This window comes from Cervus elaphus, chromosome 6 (genome assembly GCF_910594005.1).
Source record: "Cervus elaphus chromosome 6, mCerEla1.1, whole genome shotgun sequence".
NCBI lineage: Eukaryota > Metazoa > Chordata > Mammalia > Artiodactyla > Cervidae > Cervus > Cervus elaphus.
In genome coordinates, this window is record NC_057820.1 from 26,805,348 (window position 1) to 26,825,115 (window position 19,768).

At 36.2% G+C, this 19,768-nt stretch overlaps 1 protein-coding gene across 2 annotated transcripts; it reads right to left on the minus strand.

Moving 5' to 3' along the window:
- Window positions 1-8,041: 8,041 nt before the first annotated feature.
- On the minus strand, window positions 8,042-15,729 carry EPGN (epithelial mitogen). Of its 2 annotated transcripts, none has more exons than XM_043906478.1 (5): window positions 15,631-15,729; window positions 15,010-15,099; window positions 12,321-12,441; window positions 11,217-11,369; window positions 8,042-9,468 (listed from the first exon to the last, which is right to left on the minus strand). In XM_043906478.1, exons 1-5 carry the CDS (start codon window positions 15,671-15,673, stop codon window positions 9,414-9,416), a joined length of 462 nt encoding a protein of 153 aa, XP_043762413.1. In that variant the 5' UTR covers window positions 15,674-15,729; the 3' UTR covers window positions 8,042-9,413. The 2 variants fall into 2 exon arrangements, with proteins under 2 accessions (XP_043762413.1, XP_043762412.1); XM_043906477.1 differs by having other exon boundaries at window positions 15,010-15,144; window positions 15,631-15,699.
- Between the last annotated feature and the right edge of the window lie 4,039 nt (window positions 15,730-19,768).

The window sequence follows — 19,768 nt, forward strand, 5'->3', positions numbered from 1 at the left end:
AATAGTGGCTGCACCAGTTTACCTTCCCATTAACTGTGTACAAGGGTACCATTTTCTCTGTTTCACTAACACTTGTTATTTGTTTTCTTTTTGATAATAGCTATTCTGATGGGTGTTAGGTGATATCTTATTGTGGCTTTGATTTGCTTTTCCCTGAAGATTAATGATGCTGAACATCTTTTCATCTGCCTGTGTGGTCATCTGTGTGTCTTCTTTGGAAAAATGCCTGTTTAGGTCTTTTGTTCATTTTTAATCTAATTTTTCCTATTGAGATATGTGTATTCTTTATATATATTAGATATCAACCCCTTAGCAGGCATATCATTTGCAAATATCTTCTTCCATTCAACAGATTGCCTTTTCACTTTATTGATGGTTTCCTTCTCTGTGCAAAAGTCTTTTAGTTTGATGTAGTCCCATTTGTTTATTTTTTCTTTTGTTGCTTTGCCTGAAGAGACAGATCCCAATAAATAAATGCATGAATAAGTAAATACTGTCAAGATTGATGTCAAAGAGTATGCTGCCTCCATTTTCTCCTAGGAAGTTTATGGTTTGGGGGCCTTGCATTTAAGCCTTTAATTCATTTTTATTTTATTTTGCTTATGGTGTAAGAAAAATAGTTTTGTTCTTTTCCAGGTAATGGTCTAGTTTTCCCAACACTGTTTATTGAAGAGACTGTCTTTCCCCTATCATGTATCCTTGCCTCCTTTATCATAGATTAACTGACCATATAAATGTGAGTTTATTTCTGGGTGTTCTATTCTCTTCCATTGATCTATATGTCTGTTTTTGTGCCAGCGATATCTATTTTGATTACTATAGCTTTACAGTATAGTCTGAAACCAGAGAATGTGATATGTCCAGTCTTGTTCTTCTTTCTCAAGAACGATTTGGCTATTTGGGGTCTTTTGTAGTTTGTACAAATTTTAGGATTATTTGTTCTAGTTCTGTGAAAAATTCCATGAATATTCTCATAAGGAATGCATTGAATTTGTGAATTGCTTTGGGTAGTATGGACATTTTAACAATAATTTTTCAGTCAATGAGCAAAGGATATCTTTCTATTTGTTTGTATCTTACTCAATCTTTTCCTTATAGTTTTCAGAGTGCAAGTCTTTCATCTCCTGGGTATTTTGTTCTTTTTGAAGTAATTGTAAATTGGATTATTTTCCTAACTTCTCTTTCCCATAGTTTGTTGTTAATGTATAGAAATTAAACAAATGTCTTCAGATTACTTCTGTATCTTTTTGTAAATTTTGTAAAGTTGTAAATTTTGCAATTTTAATGAATTCATTTATTAGTCAAAACTGTTTATTAGTGGAGTTTTTTAGGTTATTCTATATAATATCACACCATCTGCAAAGAGTCACAGTGTTACTTCTTTGCTTCCATTTTAGATACCTTTATTTCTTTTTCTTCTCTGATTGCTATGGTTAGGGCTTCTAGTATCATGTGAATAAAAGCAGTAAGAGTGGGCATACTTCACTTGTTCCTGATCTCAGAGGAAAAGCTTTCAGCATTTTACCACTGAGTATGAGTTAGCTGGGGGCTTGTCATATGCAGTTTTTATTATGATTAGGTTTGTATCCTCCATACCCACTTTGTTGAGAGTTTTTATCATATATAGATGTTGACTTTCATCAGATGCTTTTTCTGCATCTGAAAATGATCATTTAAATAAAATGTGCTTTAACTTTCACTTTTGTTAATGTGATGTTTTACAATAATTAATATGTAGGTATTGCATCATCCTTGCATCCCTGGAATAAATTCCACTTGATCATGGTATATGATCCTTTTTATATATTGCTAAATTTGGTTTGCAAATATTCTGTTGAGAATTTTTGTATCTATGTTCATCAGGGCTATTGGCCTGTAATTTTCTTTCTTTTTCTTTTTATAGTGTCTTTGTCTGGTTTTCTTATTGGGATAATGCTGGTCTCATAGATGCTTCCTCTAGTGTTTTGGAATAGTTGTAGAAGGATAAGCATTAACTCTTCTTTAAATACACATTGGAAAGTTCATGTGAATCTACATGGTCCTAGACTTTTGTTTGTTGAGAGATTTTGATTACTTATTCAATTTCATTACTAGAATTGGTCTGCTCATATTTTCCCTTTCTTCTTGACTTAGTCTTTGAAAATTGTATGTTTCTAGGAATCTAATTATTTCTTCTAGGGTGTCCAGTTTGTAGTTGTATAATTGTTTGTAGTAGTCTCTTGTGACTGTATTTCTTTGGTATATGTTGTGACTTCTCTTTAATTTTTCATTTTATTTGTTTGGGATCTTTTTTTTTCTTGATGAATCTGGCTAAAAGTTTATCAATTTTGTTTACTTTTCAAAAAATAGCCCTTATTTACATTGATCTTTTCTATTGGTTTTTTGGTCTCTATTTCTGTTATTTTTCACTTTAATCTTTATTATTCCATTCCTTTTGCTAACTTTAGGCTTTGCTTTTTCTTCTTTGTCTTGTTCCTTTGGATGTAAAGTTACATTGCTTGCTTGAGATTTTTCTTGTTTCCTGAGTTAACCTGTATTGCTTCGATATTGCCTCATAATTGATTTTGCTGCATCCTATAGATTCTGGAAAGTTGTGTTTCCATTTTCATTTGTCTCAGGGTATTTTTTAAATTTCTTATTTGGTTTTTTTATTGACTGATTGGCTTTTTAGTAGCATGTAGTTTAATCTCCATGTGTCTGTGTTTTTCTAGTTTCTTTTTGTAACTGACTTCTAATTTCATACTGTTTTGATTGGGAAAAAGCTTGACATAATATTAATCTTAAATTTATTTAGATTTGTGTTGTGGACTAATATGTGACCTATCCTGGAGAATGTTCCATGTACACTTGAAAAAGTGTCTTCTTCAGTTTGAGGATGTAATGTTTTGTATATATTGGTTGATCTATCCATTGATTTAAGTGGGGGTGTTAAAGTCCTTCCTATCATTGCATTACTTTTGATTTTCCCTTTATATCTGTTAATATTGGCTTTATATATTTAGATGCTTATATGTTGGATGCATACTTACTTACAAATTTTATATCTTCTTCTTAAATTGATCCTTTTATGATTATGTAATGCCCTTTTTTGTCTTTTGTTGCAGTTTTTTTAAACTTTATTTTATCACATATAAGATTGTTACTCTCAGCTTTGTTTTAATTTGCATGGAATATCTTTTTCCATACCTTAACTAACAGTCTGTGTGTGTTTGTAGATCTGGAGTGAGTCTCTTACAGGGAGCATATAGATAGATCTTGTCTTTTTATATATTCAGCTACTTTAAGTTTTTTGACTGGAGAATTTAGTACATTTACATTTAAAGTGATCATTAATAGGTATGCTCTAATAAGAGCATTTTGTTACCTAATAATACCTAATAAGAGCATTTTGTTAATTGCTTTTGTATGTTGTATAGTTTTTCCCTATTCTTTTCTTCTTCTCTTTGTCTCTTCCCTTGTGGTTTGATGATTTTCTTTAGTGTTTCTTTTTTTTTAATGTCACACAGTTTTCGAGTATTATGCCCCTAGCTTTAGTTTTCATATATAACCTGTGGTTTTTATTGCTTAATTCTGCAATGTGATAACTTTTTTAGGAAGGCATATATAGGAGTTTCAAATGTTTAATAATTATAAGTAAAATTTATTGAGTGAGTACTGTGTTCTAAATATTTTACATAGTTAGCTATCTAAGTTAACTTAATCCTAAAATGACCTTCTGGGTTAGGTGTAATTATTATTACCCCCATTTTATAATGGATGCAATTGAGATTTAGAGGGGTTAAATAAGTTACTCCCTATCACAGAGCTAGTAAACAGTTGGGACTCAGAACCCAGCTCTCTGAGATTTCTGATCACAACTGGAACTTAGCCAAAAACAAAAATCATTATAATACAAGGCAGAATGTAAACACTGTTTGAGAGGTTAAACAAAATAATAGTCAGGGAACTCAAAGGATGGGAAAGATGGTATTTGTAAATAATGTAACTCTTCAAAGAGATGGCAGGATTTGAAGGAAAAAAAATTGCATGAAATCTTAACCCACAGAGATGAAGAAGGATAATACATGTGGAGGGAATAGTTGACAACCTAACATACAGATAGAAATTGTGAGATCTCTTCAGAGAGCAAAGGGCAACCGGTGGCTGCTGCTGATGGTCTGAGTTGGAGCCCCTGGGAGGATAGGTAAGAAAGAGACCACCAGAGCCTCCCTTTGGAGGGCCTCACACTACTGGGAGGGGAGCCTTTGTTAAACACGGTGCACAATGGGGAGTCAGTTTAGTTTTTGATCAGGAAGTTAACATAAACAGGGCTGAACAATGAGAAAACAAATCTGACAAAGATTGTAGCAGAGAGTGACTGAGGGTGTGGGCAGGGCAGGGAATCTGAGTCATTGGATGCCGCCCCTGACAGCTTCCAGGTTCTTTCATGGCTGGAGTGTTTTGCAGTACAACAAGGCCCTCTACAGGTTACCCAGATGACTAGATTCAGAGGAATTTAGATGAGGCAGGATCTTAAAATTAATCCAGTCAAACCATCGTGGCGCACTTGAAGATCCATAGGAACCCTGAATGAGAAGCATAGTGACAGAAACTGGCTGGGTGTCCAGGGCACACTCCTGATCAAAGCTATGTTAAGAATATAGGGTCAGAGCTGTGTATCTCCTATTATGTATCCTGTCTCTGTGAGATCTCCTTTAACTCCTATTATATATCCTGTATCTCCTTTTTTTCTAGAAGCTAGATTTCTATAGTAAAATATCTTGATTTCTAAATGTGGGCTGGACTTAAAACAGACACCTTGGAAGACAAAGGAAATACACCTGTGGACTGGATCTGCCTTATAGGCTGCACATTTTCAACATATAACTTTCAATCAAGAAGGGAATGTGAAGGTCATCTCTAAACAATAACTTCTTCACTTAGCAGACAAAAAGAGCCAGTGCAAATGGCCCCAGCAAAGTTAGAGAATCACACAGCCAGACTAGATTATAATAGGAATTTTATGGTCCTTTAACTATCCATTCATTTTTAATGTTGCTTCCAATTTTTGCCCCAAGCTGGACCACTACCATTGACTGTTTTTCTCTGAAGAATATATGGCACTAGGGTAGGATTGGGAGTGTTGTGGTTGGAAGGAGGTTGTTGAGATTTTCCTAGAGATGTGAAAACCACTCGCTCCTCATCTCACCACCAAACTGAACCACGATGTCCCTGTTAGGACAATGTTAGTGCCAAAGAACCCTTGTCCACAGGTTGGGATCAAGTGTTCCCAAGTGACCAACTCATTCCCTACATCCTGTGGATAAACCAGGGTTCATTTATAGTCTAAAGTTTCTTCCCAGACTGTACATTCAGTAGGCACTTGAAGCTTGTTCTGGCCCCACCCTAAGGATGGTATTCATATTTTAATAATCTGCAGATGACACCAGGAAATTTTTGTGGTCAATTCATGACAAGGTTATTGTTTTATATATTTTAAAGAAAATAACTTTTTTCATTTGCTTGCAAATCTCTTGGGTATACATTCAAGCTCATAAGAAAAAAAGAAAGAAAATCAACCCCCAACACTAATGTTTTTCATAAAATGTTGGGAACTATTTTCATATAGGTTTAAATAAGGGACTTTGGCATTAGATCTATCTAGTTCTATCTAGATCTATCTAGGCTCTGCCGCTGAAAGGCTATGTGACCTTGAAAAAACTGATTTGCCTTCTGTAAGCCTTAATTGCATATAGGTGTGGGTTAATTAAAATAAAGCTAATAATGCTTTTCAAACATTTTAAATGCTCATAAATGGTAGCTACACTACACTATTACTTCAGTTTCATTTGAGAAGAGACTCAATATTGAATCAATAGTTTCGTATAGTTCAAAAAAATCTAGATATGCCACTGTTTTTCCAGAAAGATGTGAAGCCTAACTAACATTCTGTTAAAGAAAACTGCTAGTTTGATACCTGCTAGACTGTGGTATTAGCAGAATTTTAATCTAAGTTACTTATGCTCCAATATTATCTGAGACATAGAAATTACAAGGAAAGCCCAGGAAGCATAGGCATAAGAGCTGATTAAACAATTCAATTCTTCTTGTTACTGTCTAATCACATTCTTAATCTTTATGAGATACTTCTCTGGAAGCTGTGGGTATTGCCCACAGTCTATAACAGCTCTCATGTTTCATTTTGGCGGAGGAGTAAAATGTAGTGATGGATCACATTTTTTCACATAGTTATTCTCAAGGAGTCTGTACTTTGAATTCTCAAGAAATTAGCTACTTAGGCCTTGTATTCTGAGTTGTGCATTCATTGAACATTTAACAGAAATTTGGGGCTGAATCTGGAAGATATGCTTCTGAATGTGCTACTGAATAGGGCTGTGCCAAATGTTTGGACAGAAATGTGGACTCACCCAGATTAGCAGTCTCAAGCTCACAAATTAAATTTCAACACTTCCAGTTCATCTTGGCAAATGCTAGTATCCTGATGTCAGACTAATGATGTAAGCCAGAAAGAGTGGTGTTTTGCAATAGAGAGATTCTGGTAACCCTTCCCATGAGTGTGGGTTGTAGGATATCAATATTTACATCATATCACAGAGTGTGTTACAGTTTGCAAGGCAGAGAAATTAGATGGTTTTCTCATGGCCTTTGGTGCAGAAGTGTCCTTCTGTTCAACATCAAAAGCTTAAATTGTTCATGTTTGCACTGTTATTTCCTTAAGACATTCTTTTTTCAATTGCATATAATAAACGGACATTTTCTTAACGTCAGCAAAATGGGACGTTTCAAAATTAAAGGGTTGTATTGTGCCAGGAAACATTAAAAGACAAACTATTATAATTTCATCTACTTCCAATATAATTATACAAAAAAATAACTCGGGGAAAGCAGTTATAATCCCTTTTCTGTAAATTTACTCGCTCAAGCATGACTGAAATTATAGTGTTTGCTCCTACTGCCTTCATTCTCCAAAGGGCTAATTAATGAAGCACTCATGAATACTGATGACTTAAGACTGTGTTCTCAAGAACTGAAGGGCAGACACGGGAAGGAGACAAAATGGGAAATGAAAGAAGTTGATGAACCCCGTTGGCTGGTTTGATTTAGTCAAAGAAGCCAGAAATATGTTCTCATTTCTTTCTTAAATGACCCACCACACCTAATAGCTGAAAATGTAGTTCTGATACCAGATCTTCACTGGTAGGCTTCTTTTCAGGGAAGGTCTTATTTCATGTAGGCAAAAACAGAATATGAAAGATTTGCAGAACATCTTATACATGTTCCTACTGAAGACCTGCTTACAAATGTAAATATTGCCATAAGAATAGCAGGGATTCCTTCCTGGAAAATGAACTCTAGGAGTTATATGAGCCCAAGATTCCTCTGCATGACATCATAAACAGATGGCTTCTCAGGAGCCACTCTCTAAATTTCCATATTTTCTCACTGGGTGGATTTTATAATGTTAATGCATACTCTTCCAGAGGTGAAAAAAAGTGAACCTCTGTTGGTTTTCTGCTTTGATCTACTTTTTGGTTTGGCATCTTGGGAATTTTAATTTCTTGTTCAATATCGATCCAGTTATGTATACATTTTAGAAATACTTATAGACAGCAAATATTTGTAACTTTTTAGTTTATCACCTCTCCAGAGACTTTAGTCTTACTTCCTCTCTCTTTTCATCAGGAGGCAGTCCTTAATTAAGCTTTATTGTTGCTTCCTGGACTCTCCCCAGCTTTTTAACACCTCTTTGAAATGCTCAGGAAGAGTAGTCATTGGGAGGAACCTTTACCTGCCTCCTCCTTGGGGTGATGTAACCTCTGCATACTTTGTGAGATCATGCAGAAAGTGCTGACGTGCAATCCATCTGCATTAAATTCCTTCTGAAGGAAAAACAAACTGAGCAAGTGAAATGCCTTCCACTCAAAGGAAAGCAGATGGTAGTTTTATTTAGAAGTGAATGAAAAGTCACAACTTGATGTAAGAGAAGCCATTACTACTAGGCTTCCATTGTAAGAAAATTCACCTTTGACCCCCTTTTTAACCCATGCCATGATCAAGATATTTTGCTTATCTATTCCACAATGGAAAAAAAAAAATGTCCATAGTCTTAGGTCAAATCTAAAAGAAACATGGTAGATAGTATTCTTTAATTTCATGCTTCACTTCCTTTAAGAACAAATTCTTAAATTATTATTTTAACAACCAAACACTAAAATATACACCAAAGATGATAGCCAGTGGTGTGTTTCAGGGTGAGGGGTGAGACTAGGGGCAGAGATGGAGTTGAGAATAATCACACTTGCAACACACATGTGGAAAATTTTCTCCCTTCTCTCAGTATCAAATTTTAGTGCTAGAAAGGCCTTGTGGAAAATGACATGAAAGCCCAAAGAAATTAAGGGGCCTAGGATTATTTGAATTAGCTGGAAGAATAATGATTAAACAGGTAGGACCGTAATTCTCAACTTGTTATTTCTACCAATGTTCCATTTTCTCCACGTATAAATCTTCTATCAGGTATCCAGAAATGGTAAAGAAAGTTTCCACATGCTCTTGGTTGGTGAAAATGTCTGGTTCTTCAGTTTCTATTTCAGAGTCAATTGTAGAATTGTATTCATTAGTAGAATTTTAGAATTTCAGTCCAAATAGTCACCAGGTAATTCCACTAACAATAGGAGAAAGTGATGAACATAAGCATTTGAAGACTAGTGAGTCGAGCACAAAATTTTATAATCCATGCAGGAACAAAAATGTCTTGCCTATTCAAGACTCAATATCCAGGTAAGTTTTCAGTCATCAGAAACTCTTTAGCTTATTCCATATTTCACAGTGTTGTCACAAGCTTGGGATGATTTATGTTTGCCTTGGACATTCCATTTTCTTTTCTCTAGCTTAGACTTCAGTCACATGTTTGGGTCACCGGAGGTGCCATAACACTAATCTCATCCGAGTAGTTGACATCACATTCTTTTAGACACCATGAAAGCAGCATGTTTCGGATTTGGTCCATAGAGCTGTGGTCCAGAATCCTGGTAGCAAGCATAGTGAAGAACCCAAGCGTGGCCTTGCTTAGGCTGACTGCACGGTTGATAATTATTGTCCTGAGAATTCACATCTGACATAGTCAGAAGTGTAAAACTCAACATCCCACAGGGAGAGCAAAAACCACACAGAAGCAGCACACCCAGAGTAGGACTGTGAACTCGACGTCTCTCACTGTAGCTTGCTCCCTTGGCTCACATGCACTTTAACGATGACAGAGTCTTAAGGACCAACGCTGAAATTTATTCTCTCATTTCACCACGATCCCAACTTTCTAGTCAGCTTGGGAAGTTTTGTTGTTTCACCTGAAGATTTCCGTTTGGGGCCCACTGATTTACACCAATGCCTCATGAAAACATCTTACAAAGGCTTCACAGTGGTCTTCCTCCGGAACAGATATTGTAAGGTGATTTCAATTTTAGATACCTAAAACAGAGCATTGGTTTCCATATGAATTTGACTGCTGTTTGTGTGGCTTATTGAGAATTATATAAATGCTCTGGTATAACAGTTGCTCTTGGTGTCCCACCTGTACCCCCTTTACCATCCCCATCCCCCAGCAGCTGTGGGTATTAATGAGGCTCATGTGCTGTGCTTCATCGCTCACTTGTGTCCCATTTCTGTGACCCTATGGACTGTAGCCCGCCAGGCTCCTCTGTCCATGGGGATTCTCCAGGCAAGAATACTAGAGTGGGTTGCCATGCCCTCCTCCAGGAGATCTTCCCAACCCAGGGATCAAACACAGGTCTCCTGAATTGCAGGCGGATTCTTTACTTTCTGAGCCACCAAGGAAGCCCAAGAATTATGGAGTGGGTAGCCTATCCCTTCTCCAGGGGATCTTCCCGACCCAGGAATTGAACCAGGGTCTTCTGCATTGCAGATAGATTCTTTACCAACTGAGCTTCCAGGGAAGCCCATAATAAGGTTCACAGCACCATCCTTCTTTAGAGGACGGTCCTCAGCCGAGAGAGGATTTTGCCTGAAGATTTCTGGGAGATTCCAAGGCCCTGTCCCCTACCCCACCAGGAGCAGTCTGACATCCACACCTGATGACAGTGGGTGCTAAAACCGAGCTCCCTCACCTCCTTGGGTTGGGTCAGAGATGCCATTCATGTTCTAGGTCTCCCTGTGGAATCAGGCTGAGGACAGATCTCAGCTAAAGCTGCATCTTTGCCTCCCTTCGCCTCTGCTCTAGCTTTCCTACTTCATTACGAGTTTAAGCTTTGAGCAGTCCCTTGACCAACCACTCACTCAAGAATCTGTTTCATAGTTCTTCTAGGGAACTTGACCTTGGGCAGCTGTCTCATTTACAGTAAAAGGTCTTACTTCCTTTTCTTTGTTTTTTCTTTCTTGATCTCTTATGCAGCTGATTTAACAGATTTTGTATCAATCGATCCACAATTGATATAACAAATTTCACTCTCTCTAAGGTGCGATTATTAAGAAAACATTTTTTTATGTTGTATAATAATTTTTGGTCATTTTAAATATGACAACTTAGTTAACAGAGTACAGCAAAAAAAAATGTATTTTTACTTTTCTTTAATGTATGTCATCTCTATTTTTTGGCTTTTCCTTATATGTGGCTTTTAGGTAAAATTACCAGTGTGGAAAGGCCAGAAATAATAATTAATACATGAGTAATTTATACTTAGTGGATCAAATTTGTCTTCTTTAGCTTTTAGCAGTAGGCAGTATCTCCTGAATGTACTCTCAGTTGATGTCTGAGAAGAAAATGGCCCAAGTTTGTTACACACTTTCATTAATTTAACACTTATATTTCGATGTGTCCATTTGACAGATATTTACTGAGCACATATGGTATGCCAAACATGGTACTCAGCACTTCATATAGTTGTGCACAGGACACATTTAATATTTACCCTTGTGGACCGACTGTCCTACTCATTTATTACTTGATGTAGGCAGACAGAGATGAGGATGAAGGGAAATTGTAAATTAGAGCTATCCTACTGCAACTGCAGGTAAATCTTTACCTCTTGTCTGGGTTTATGAGATGAGGCATCAAAACAAATATGCAGGAACTTGCCAGATTTACAGCCATATTTTCACTAGACAATTATATATGTCAATGCTTGGTACACTGTAGGGGCTCAGTAAATGTTAAATGAATGAGTATCTAGTGACTTCATAATTTGTTTTTTTTTCCTTACCTCTTTCTTATGTAGCAGTAAAAAATAACAAGAAAACCACTTAATAGTAATCCAACGCCAATCCCAATTGCGATGTATTTTTCATAAGAATCCACAGCATATGAAGTTAAGGTCAAATGCTCACACCTTTCTCCAGTATAACCAGTAAAACACCTTTTAAAAAAAGAAAAAAATGTATAATGTTAAAATTCATGATGATAGAAACACATACGACCGATTTCAAAGAATGAAAACAATTAAATAAAAATGATTTAAATTAAAGAGGCAAATACCAAATGAAAGTTGATCTATTAAAGAAGAAGCCATGCATTTTGCACTAATTATTTGATTAAAACCCTGTATTAATGCAGCTCCCCTCATTGGTAGAAGAGAAAGGTAGGACACCTCCATGAGTTGACCTAGAAAATCGTTAACCTACTTTTTCATAAGAGGATGCTGAGTAAATCAATGGCCATAAACAGTATCTCAGTTGATCTAGAACTTTATATTCCTGAAGTATTTTTGCTATAGTTTCATTTTATCCTATAATCAACTCATAGAAACTTAGAAACGTCTTTGCATGTTGTTGAAAGCTGGTTTGGGATTCCCTGGTGTCTCAGATGGTAAAGAATCTGCCTGTAATGTAGGAGACCCAGGTTCAATCCCTGGGCCAGGAAGATTCCCTGGAGAAGGAAATGGCAACCCACTCCAGTGTTCTAGCCCAGAGAATCTCATGGACAGAGGAGCCTGGTGGGCTATACTCTATGGGGTTGCAAAGAGTTGGACATGACTGAGCAACTAACATTTTCACTTTTCAAAAGTTGTTTTGGAGTCAGTAGTTTTGAGGTGTGGCATGAGCTTCTGCATTTCTAACAAGCTCCCAGGTTACACAGATGCTTCTAATCTAGGAACCATACTTTTAAGTAGTGAGAATTAGGTAGGTTAGAAAAAGACTCCTTCGATATTCAAATACAAAGAGAATTGGTGAATCATGTTCAGATCATGTACCTTTTTTACTGGGTAAGACAGAGGTGTATAGAAGTGTACCATATGAAACACCATGTGAAAGGAGGCATACATTCTCCTTCTCCCATCTCTAGGACGTGGGAAGTTCTTCGCAATTACCTGCAGATGGCTTTCTCCAACTCATGGTGGAATGCACAGACACCATTGATGCAGTAACTATGGTGGTCTTCCAGGCAAGGATGTGAGAACTTCAAGGCTATGGGTACTTCTGTGTAGTCAGCTAGAAAAAGGAGATACTATATTAACAGATGAAGTAGGTCACGCTTTCATAGTAGATTCGTAACACATATACAAAAAGGCCTTTCATTTTAAGAATATTCTTTGAGTGCTCTGCCATTTGAACTATCGATTCATTCCTTTGGCAGGCTATATATCCAAAGGTTAGGTTAATATCATCTAGACATATTAATAAGCTAGGTGGTGGAGGTGGACTGATTATCATGCTGTTCTTTAGAAATTTCATTATAAGATATAGATACAAGTCTGCCAAAAGGTGGCAGCATTGATTCTAGTCAGTTTGGTATCTTAAACAAGGCTTCCCAAATGTATCCTGGATGCTAATAAATATAGAAGCTTTCATATACCTGAGAAGTAAGCACTTAGGGAGATGTGGATATACGCTTGTGAGATAATGAATTTGATTTCTCTTCACTCCCTAGAGGAGTGAGATGAGAATCTGCTCTTGCTCTTCTGTGGACGTTAAGTAGCTAATGGAAAGGGAATTGTTTCCATAACTGATTTCAGAAGAGGTATTGTTATGACCTGTATATGAAGCCAGAAATAATTTATGACTCAGGCTTAACATAGCTAAGACAATGCCTTTGGATGTTAATTAAAAATTTTACTCAATTAAGAGGCATTATGAGATTGTAGGAAAAGCCGTGGAGTTGGAAATAGAAAACCTGGGTTTTGATTTCTAGCTCTTAGACTATTCCGATGACCACACTTGGTAAAACTTTTGCGGTCAAGTGTCCAGAAGCCTTTTTATGGGAAACTTCCCTTTGGGAAGCTGTACTGTGGCAAAATACATATATTTCAGAATGGTTGGTTATCTTTCATTCCTTGATGTATTAAAGACATATACCTATGCTGTTCTTGAAGTTTATGCAGTGGGAATGACATTTGGGTAAAATGGCATAATTTTAGTGTAGTTTAATATTTGATTCTTAAATTCTTCTCAAGCAGAATTAGTGGCATTTTATTTTTGTCATTGTTGTGAATAAACATCATATGTCCTCAACGTATAACTTCATTTTGGTTGAGAACACACAACATTACCTTAAAATTCATATTCATTTTGTTAAATGTGGCATAGTAAATCTAATTTCTCACCTTGATCATTAACTCTAAGGCAGTGAGAACTTCCCATTATAAACTGTACTAGGTTTTTCCTACTTCAAGATTAACTAAGTTCAATTAACCAAGCCTGAATCAGGACTTACTGGAAAATGTGAGAACTGAAAGAAGACATTTTTAAAGAGAGAGTAGACTAGAGACTCATATCTTTCCCCTAAGGACAAGAATATTCATTATAACTTCACAAAAATTTTCCTGAGGTACCGGATTCAGACTTTTTAGATTAAACAATAAGCAGGAAACTAGAATTCCCCCATCAAGAACGCAAAGGAAGACTACTGAAGTGATATATTCAATCCCTTTTCTTTCCATTATTATTGCCTGTAACTTGGAGACTATTGACTTACAGTTCACTATTAGGGAAGAAAAACAGTGGTGATGGGCAGACTGTTACGACACTGAGAGGAAACTGTACTTTAATTTCAACAGTGTTATCTTCCAACAAGAATGCTTTCTCTTTGTTTAAAGGCTCAGAGGCATGAAGAATTTAGCTAAAAGTTATTCTAAAAGCCACACATTTTGTTTTTCAAATTAATATATGCTCAAAAATTCAAATGGGTAAAGTATTTTAAGGAAGTTTTTTAAAATTTAAAATTATTGGTGAAATGAAGAATACTTAAATATTACTATCTTTCATATTCACAAACAAAGTATCTGACTTCATCTTCTTTTATTTGCTGGGCTCTGAGAGCAAGATATGGTGTTTCTTTTGTTGTAAATCACAAAGTCCATCTTCCCATCAGGGGGTGATATATGATTTGCCTGAGAATCACAGCCATCTGATACACAGGTCTTGGCAGATAACAAGCTTCCTAAATTCACCTCTAAGAGTTCAAAGAGTTTGGAAACATGCTGATGCTCAACAATGGCCAGAAACTATTTTAATAACAATAATAAAATATGTCATCACCATCAACAACAAAAATTGGGTCCAAGTGGTTGGGAAATACAGCGTACACTAAAACAACAAAAAACCCCAAAGACACACAAGAGAAAGACGTTTCCAAAGATTAGAGAAAGTGGATTAAGGCTTCATCTGCTTGCCAGAATTTTTTTGGCTGCAAAAGCTCATAATCACAGAGCAAAATATTGTTACTCATCGAGAGTGCCAAAGTGGGGACAAATGGCCTTTAGACATGCCTGGGTTCCTGGGAACTCGGCAGGAATCAGGTAGAAAGTGTGGCAGGTTTCACATCCAGGACTGTAACTGAAGACAACTTTCTCTCCTCTGCTCCGCTTCCTCCTTTTAAAAAGATGATTCTTTGCGACATATTTAACCTGTCACTTCCATTTCACAATGTCCCAATACAAGATTGTCTAATAATAAGATATATGTTTAAAAATTTCCAATGTTGCTTTTATCACAATCCAAATTTCGCTCAAACATTAAAAGAAAAAGTCACTTGAAACACAAAAGTGGGAAGAAAAATACCTTCTGTTTTGTTAACTGTCCAGTTACTCTGCGGGGTTGTGACTGGGGGGCTGACAGTCCTGGCTGCCTCTCCCATCAGCGCTGTCATTGCTGTGTGAAGGAGGGGAAAGGCATCTTTAGCAGGCGAGCCTCCTTCTACGTACAAGCAACAGACCAAAAGTTATTCTGTCTATTCCCACATCTGTTCTATTTTTAATTCATCTACATTTGAGATCCATAACCTACTAAGGGCAGTTTTCTGAGTTTCTCATGCATATCAATTCCATTCACTACATTACAGCTAGAGAAAATAGAAACCCACTAATTGTTAAAAGAAAATGAACACATTTATAAACTCAATCACAAGGATACTATCATATCATAGTTAAAGTGTCTCAACTGCTCTTCAGTTGTATAGAACAAACAATATAGAGATCTCAGAAAAAAGGTATCAAAATATATTAAGAGAGGAATGTGTCAAAACATTACATAAGAAACTAAATGAATCCACGGATTCCTTGCTTGGATCTTTGTCATAAAGAACAACTGCTAAAAGCCAACTTCTCACTCATACAGAGAAAGCAAATCCTGTTCACATTTTACAATGACACAACATTAACACAGTAAAAAGAAATGACCTACCATTGATCAAGAGATAGACTGATATTGGAACCCCGAAATCCATTTCCTGCACTTGGTAATAGTGTCTTGCTCTTATCCTCCTAGACGGATGGGTGGAAGGTTTTTATTGAGCTCTCTCAGAGGCTTTCTTGCATTTATATTTCATGAAGCGTCATCTGGCAGTTCTTAGCAATCAAAAAAATATGTCCTTCTGGCAGCAGCATGAAGCCTTGGGGCGTTCATGCACTTGTTTAGGATACCTGTGTTATCTGGTAGTGTGATCAAGTTTTTCTTTTGAAACACTGGTTTCCTGTTACCTGTGGGCATAATCATGTTTGTAAATGTACTTAAAACAACAAAAAAGAACTGAATTCGGGTAAAGCTCCCTTGGTGTGAACAGAATTGTTCTAGTTCCTAAGCTGCTAGCAATCCATGCAGGATTCCAAGAAAGGGGAGTTTTGATGTGTCCAAACCAGGAAACAAAGCTCCAGTTATTTACACTACTTTTTAAGACAGATTTGGTTGCACTGTAAATCAAGATATTTTGTTATTTAGTGGCAGGAGAGAACAATTAAATGTGCATAAAAGTAAATGTGCATAAAAATAAATGTGCATAATATTCCACTTTAGTTTTTGCTACTTAGTTTTAGTATTTCAAGTTCTGTAAAAATAATTATTTTTAAGAGTATAACATTTACCTTTGTGTCATTTTTGCCATTTAATATTTTTCTGAGTAAATGGAATGGCTACCAAGTTCTAGGAACTACAGTTCTTAAAAATGTGCCCCAATGATTAGGCTAGAGAGAACTAGTAAAACACCAAAATACTACTAACAACAACAATAATAATATCATCTCCAATAAGATGAAATTAAAATATTTATATTTGGTACATCTAATGAATATAAAGTTTTAAGTTTAATATAACATTCGTATTTTTTTTGCTATTCATCTACTTAACGATTATTAAAGTATCATTTTTAAGGCCAAAATATGTAATTATTGCTATTACTTTTTGGGACAATAGGAGCTTCCATAAATTCTCACTTGCCCAATTTATAATAATAAAATTTATAAATATGTTTTGCTGAGGTGTTAAAGTTTTCTACCAAGAATTTCAATTGCTCATATTTTCTGTACCTTGAAAACTTGTATAAGTCGAGATAGGTTGTCATTTGCATCACGTCCACCCAGCAAATTCAGTTTACCAGAAAGGATCCCTTTCACTATTCAAATATAAACTTGGCTTTAGAAATCACACAAGAATGAGCTTGTTGAACTCATTATAACTTGGGCAATCGCTTACCACAAGAGTCATCCTTTTAAAGTTAAAGAATGTATAGGACTTGGCTTACTTTAATGTGCCTACACAGTTCATATTTCTACTTTTGTGAAGTTTTCTTTTTAACTGTTATTAGGACAATTTCTGGATACGATTTTTCCTAAGCAAATAATATTTGAATTATGTCATATAATCACCTTCTGTGCCATTGGTAAGAATTTAAGAAGAAATAATTTACAAAGGATTAAATAAACCACAACCAATTGCAGTTTCAGGAGGAAGATGCTAGAAATAATGTTAGATACCCTCATTCCGAAGACTGGGACATAGTACAACAACGTCTTTGTAGAAACTGTTAACTGGTGTTTAAAGTGCTTTGCATTTTGCAGAAGTTTTTCACACACATCTCAAATTTGTCTTCAGTAATCCTGGCTGGCCCCAACAAATCCAATGCCTAATATATAGTGTATACTCAATCTATCTTGAGTGAAGAAAGCAACAACAGGTCTTGTTTTAATTCCCATATAACAAATAAAGAATGAAGACTCAAAAGAAATTAAATGACTTTCCAGCGGACACACCTTGGAGTTGGGACTTGAATCTGTGTTCAGATTCCAGGTCACGCGTCCTTTCCATTTCCCCAGCTGTGTCCTCTGGTAGGAGTCAGGATAGTGATCTTAGAAGAATTCACATTATCTCCTAAAATCAAGATTTAAGTAAATTGCCTTTACCATAAGAATCTAAACATTAAATGAACTGTGGCTTCTGCACATATTTGGACTGAGAGAAGTGGACCGCTGTCTCTCTAGATGTTTCTCCACTCTGGTGAACTAAGCCACATAATATATAAACTCATCTACCACCTGAGCCTATGAAAATAGCTCCAAGTTATCCTTTGTTTCTTTTCCTCTAAGACTCATCCTAATGGATTCCACTTACACTCTAAGTAGAAAATCTTCTATATTCATGTCTTCAGTCCTCTCATCAGGGAGTCCTTCAGCGATTCTGAAGAATAGGGATGGTGGGTACTATAAAGTGGCCATATGGATATTTGTATTCTTGATGCATGTTAGAATGAGAAAGAAAGCGAAGAGCTGCAATGCCCATCTATCATTTTTTCCCTCTGACCATTTTTCCTGTCTTTTTAATTTATTCATCTCTCTTTAGTCATAAGCAACTCTGGAAGTGCCTTCTCTTCCTGCCCCTCCCCCTTAAGTTTATTTTTTCCTTCCCTCTCCCACTTACAGTTTCTTTTCCTTTCCTTTCCTCTCTTCATCTCTTCTCTCCTCTCCTATCCTTCCATTTTTTTCTTTCTTTCTTGCTCTTTGACTAAGAGTCACAATTTGTTTTTGGACATTTGCAGGAAATGGTCACCAGCACATTGCTTATCTTTCTCTAAACTTAATCTGTAACTTTCATGAATTCAGCTGTCATCCATTCAATCATAAACTACTTTATGCCTCTAACATCCAACGTTTGTAAGACAAGTAGACAAATCATACATGGACCCTGACCTCAAAGAACTAGAGAGAGTCAAGGAAAGTACATACGTAACTACAGTGCTGGGTAGGGATAGATGACGGCCGTGAATGTGTACATAGAGTATGAGAGTTCGGAGGTGGGACTTGGTTAAAGTCTCACAGCATTTTTCTTGGATGAGTTTCATTTGAAGTGAATCTTAAATAGCAAGTAGAATTTAGAAATATAATGACAAGAGAAAGGATTCTAGGTGGCAGGGAGGTGGGCACTGAGGGGATAGCGTGATAGAAAAGAGAGTGGGTTCTGGCTCATATCACCCAATAGACCTTTCTTTGAATTTCAATTCTACCTTTCCTACCCATTTGGCCTTGGCTGAGACTTTTTCATAACCTCATGGGTTGATTTCCTCATATATCAAATTCAAAATGTCAGTAACAACAACCTCAAAAATGTAAACAAAACATATAGCACATGCTCAATTAAGGATAACAGTTACTATTGAACAAGATTAGAAAGATGCGGGGTGTATACAGTGGTCAAAAAGGTTAGGAATTTAGTGGTTAACACACACACTACTGTGTCTCAAATTTTCACCACTAGCCATAAATTATTTTCAATCCAGAGTGATATTTTGTTAGGACTTTGACTTATGTATTATGTCATCACTGCAAACACAACATCTTAAACTGAACATATTATCTCTCCTCCAAAATCAGCTCCTCTTTACAACCTCCTCATGATAATCAGTGATAACATCCTCCAGGCTTCAACTTCCATGTTATATCACTAACTAAATATAGTTTAAATTCTGATTTATCCAGGCTTTTTCTAATCCATTTCTGCTATTATCCAGCTATATTGCAACCACTCTGCAACACACATTTTTCACTTCAGTCTGACTTGCCCTTGCTTTCATACATATTTGCTAAGCTCATTCTCACCTCCATGTCTTCATATTATTATTCAGTCCTCACTAATCCCTCAGGGTCCCTTTTACAGATACTTGTAGGAGAAGGGAACTTTTACAAATCTCCTTCACAAGACAATCATATATCTATCTTTTATAGACCCCAAATAATATCCATAAGTAAAGTTATGATACCGATGAACCAACTTCATGTGTTAACTTTATATGTTGACAAAGGCCTCCTTCTTGACCAAACTTTAGCTAGGCTCCTCTGAGTCCTTTTCTTAACTAGGCATCAACTTAGACTGTTGAGCACAGTTTTAGCAAAGAAATCTGTTAAGTTAGTTTATGGAGAATCCCCCTGCCCTGTTCCTTGTACTCTTGCCATATCTGATTAAGTTCCTCCTCTCCCACCCTTTACTTTAACAAGAATCCTGGTGAGGTAGTTTAACAAAAATCCTTCCAGCCTTGATATCTAATCAAGTTCTCTTA

Bases quoted from the DNA above. Each gene is read 5' to 3' on its own strand.
- EPGN (XM_043906477.1), bottom strand. From the start codon at position 15,673: ATGGATTTCGGGGTTCCAATATCAGTCTATCTCTTGATCAATG. The intron at 15,145-15,630 runs GTAGGTCATTTC...GCTTGTACGTAG, and splicing joins AGTCTATCTCTTGATCAATG to AAGGAGGCTCGCCTGCTAAA. The intron at 12,442-15,009 runs GTATTTTTCTTC...TCCTTTTTCTAG, and splicing joins GACAGTTAACAAAACAGAAG to CTGACTACACAGAAGTACCC.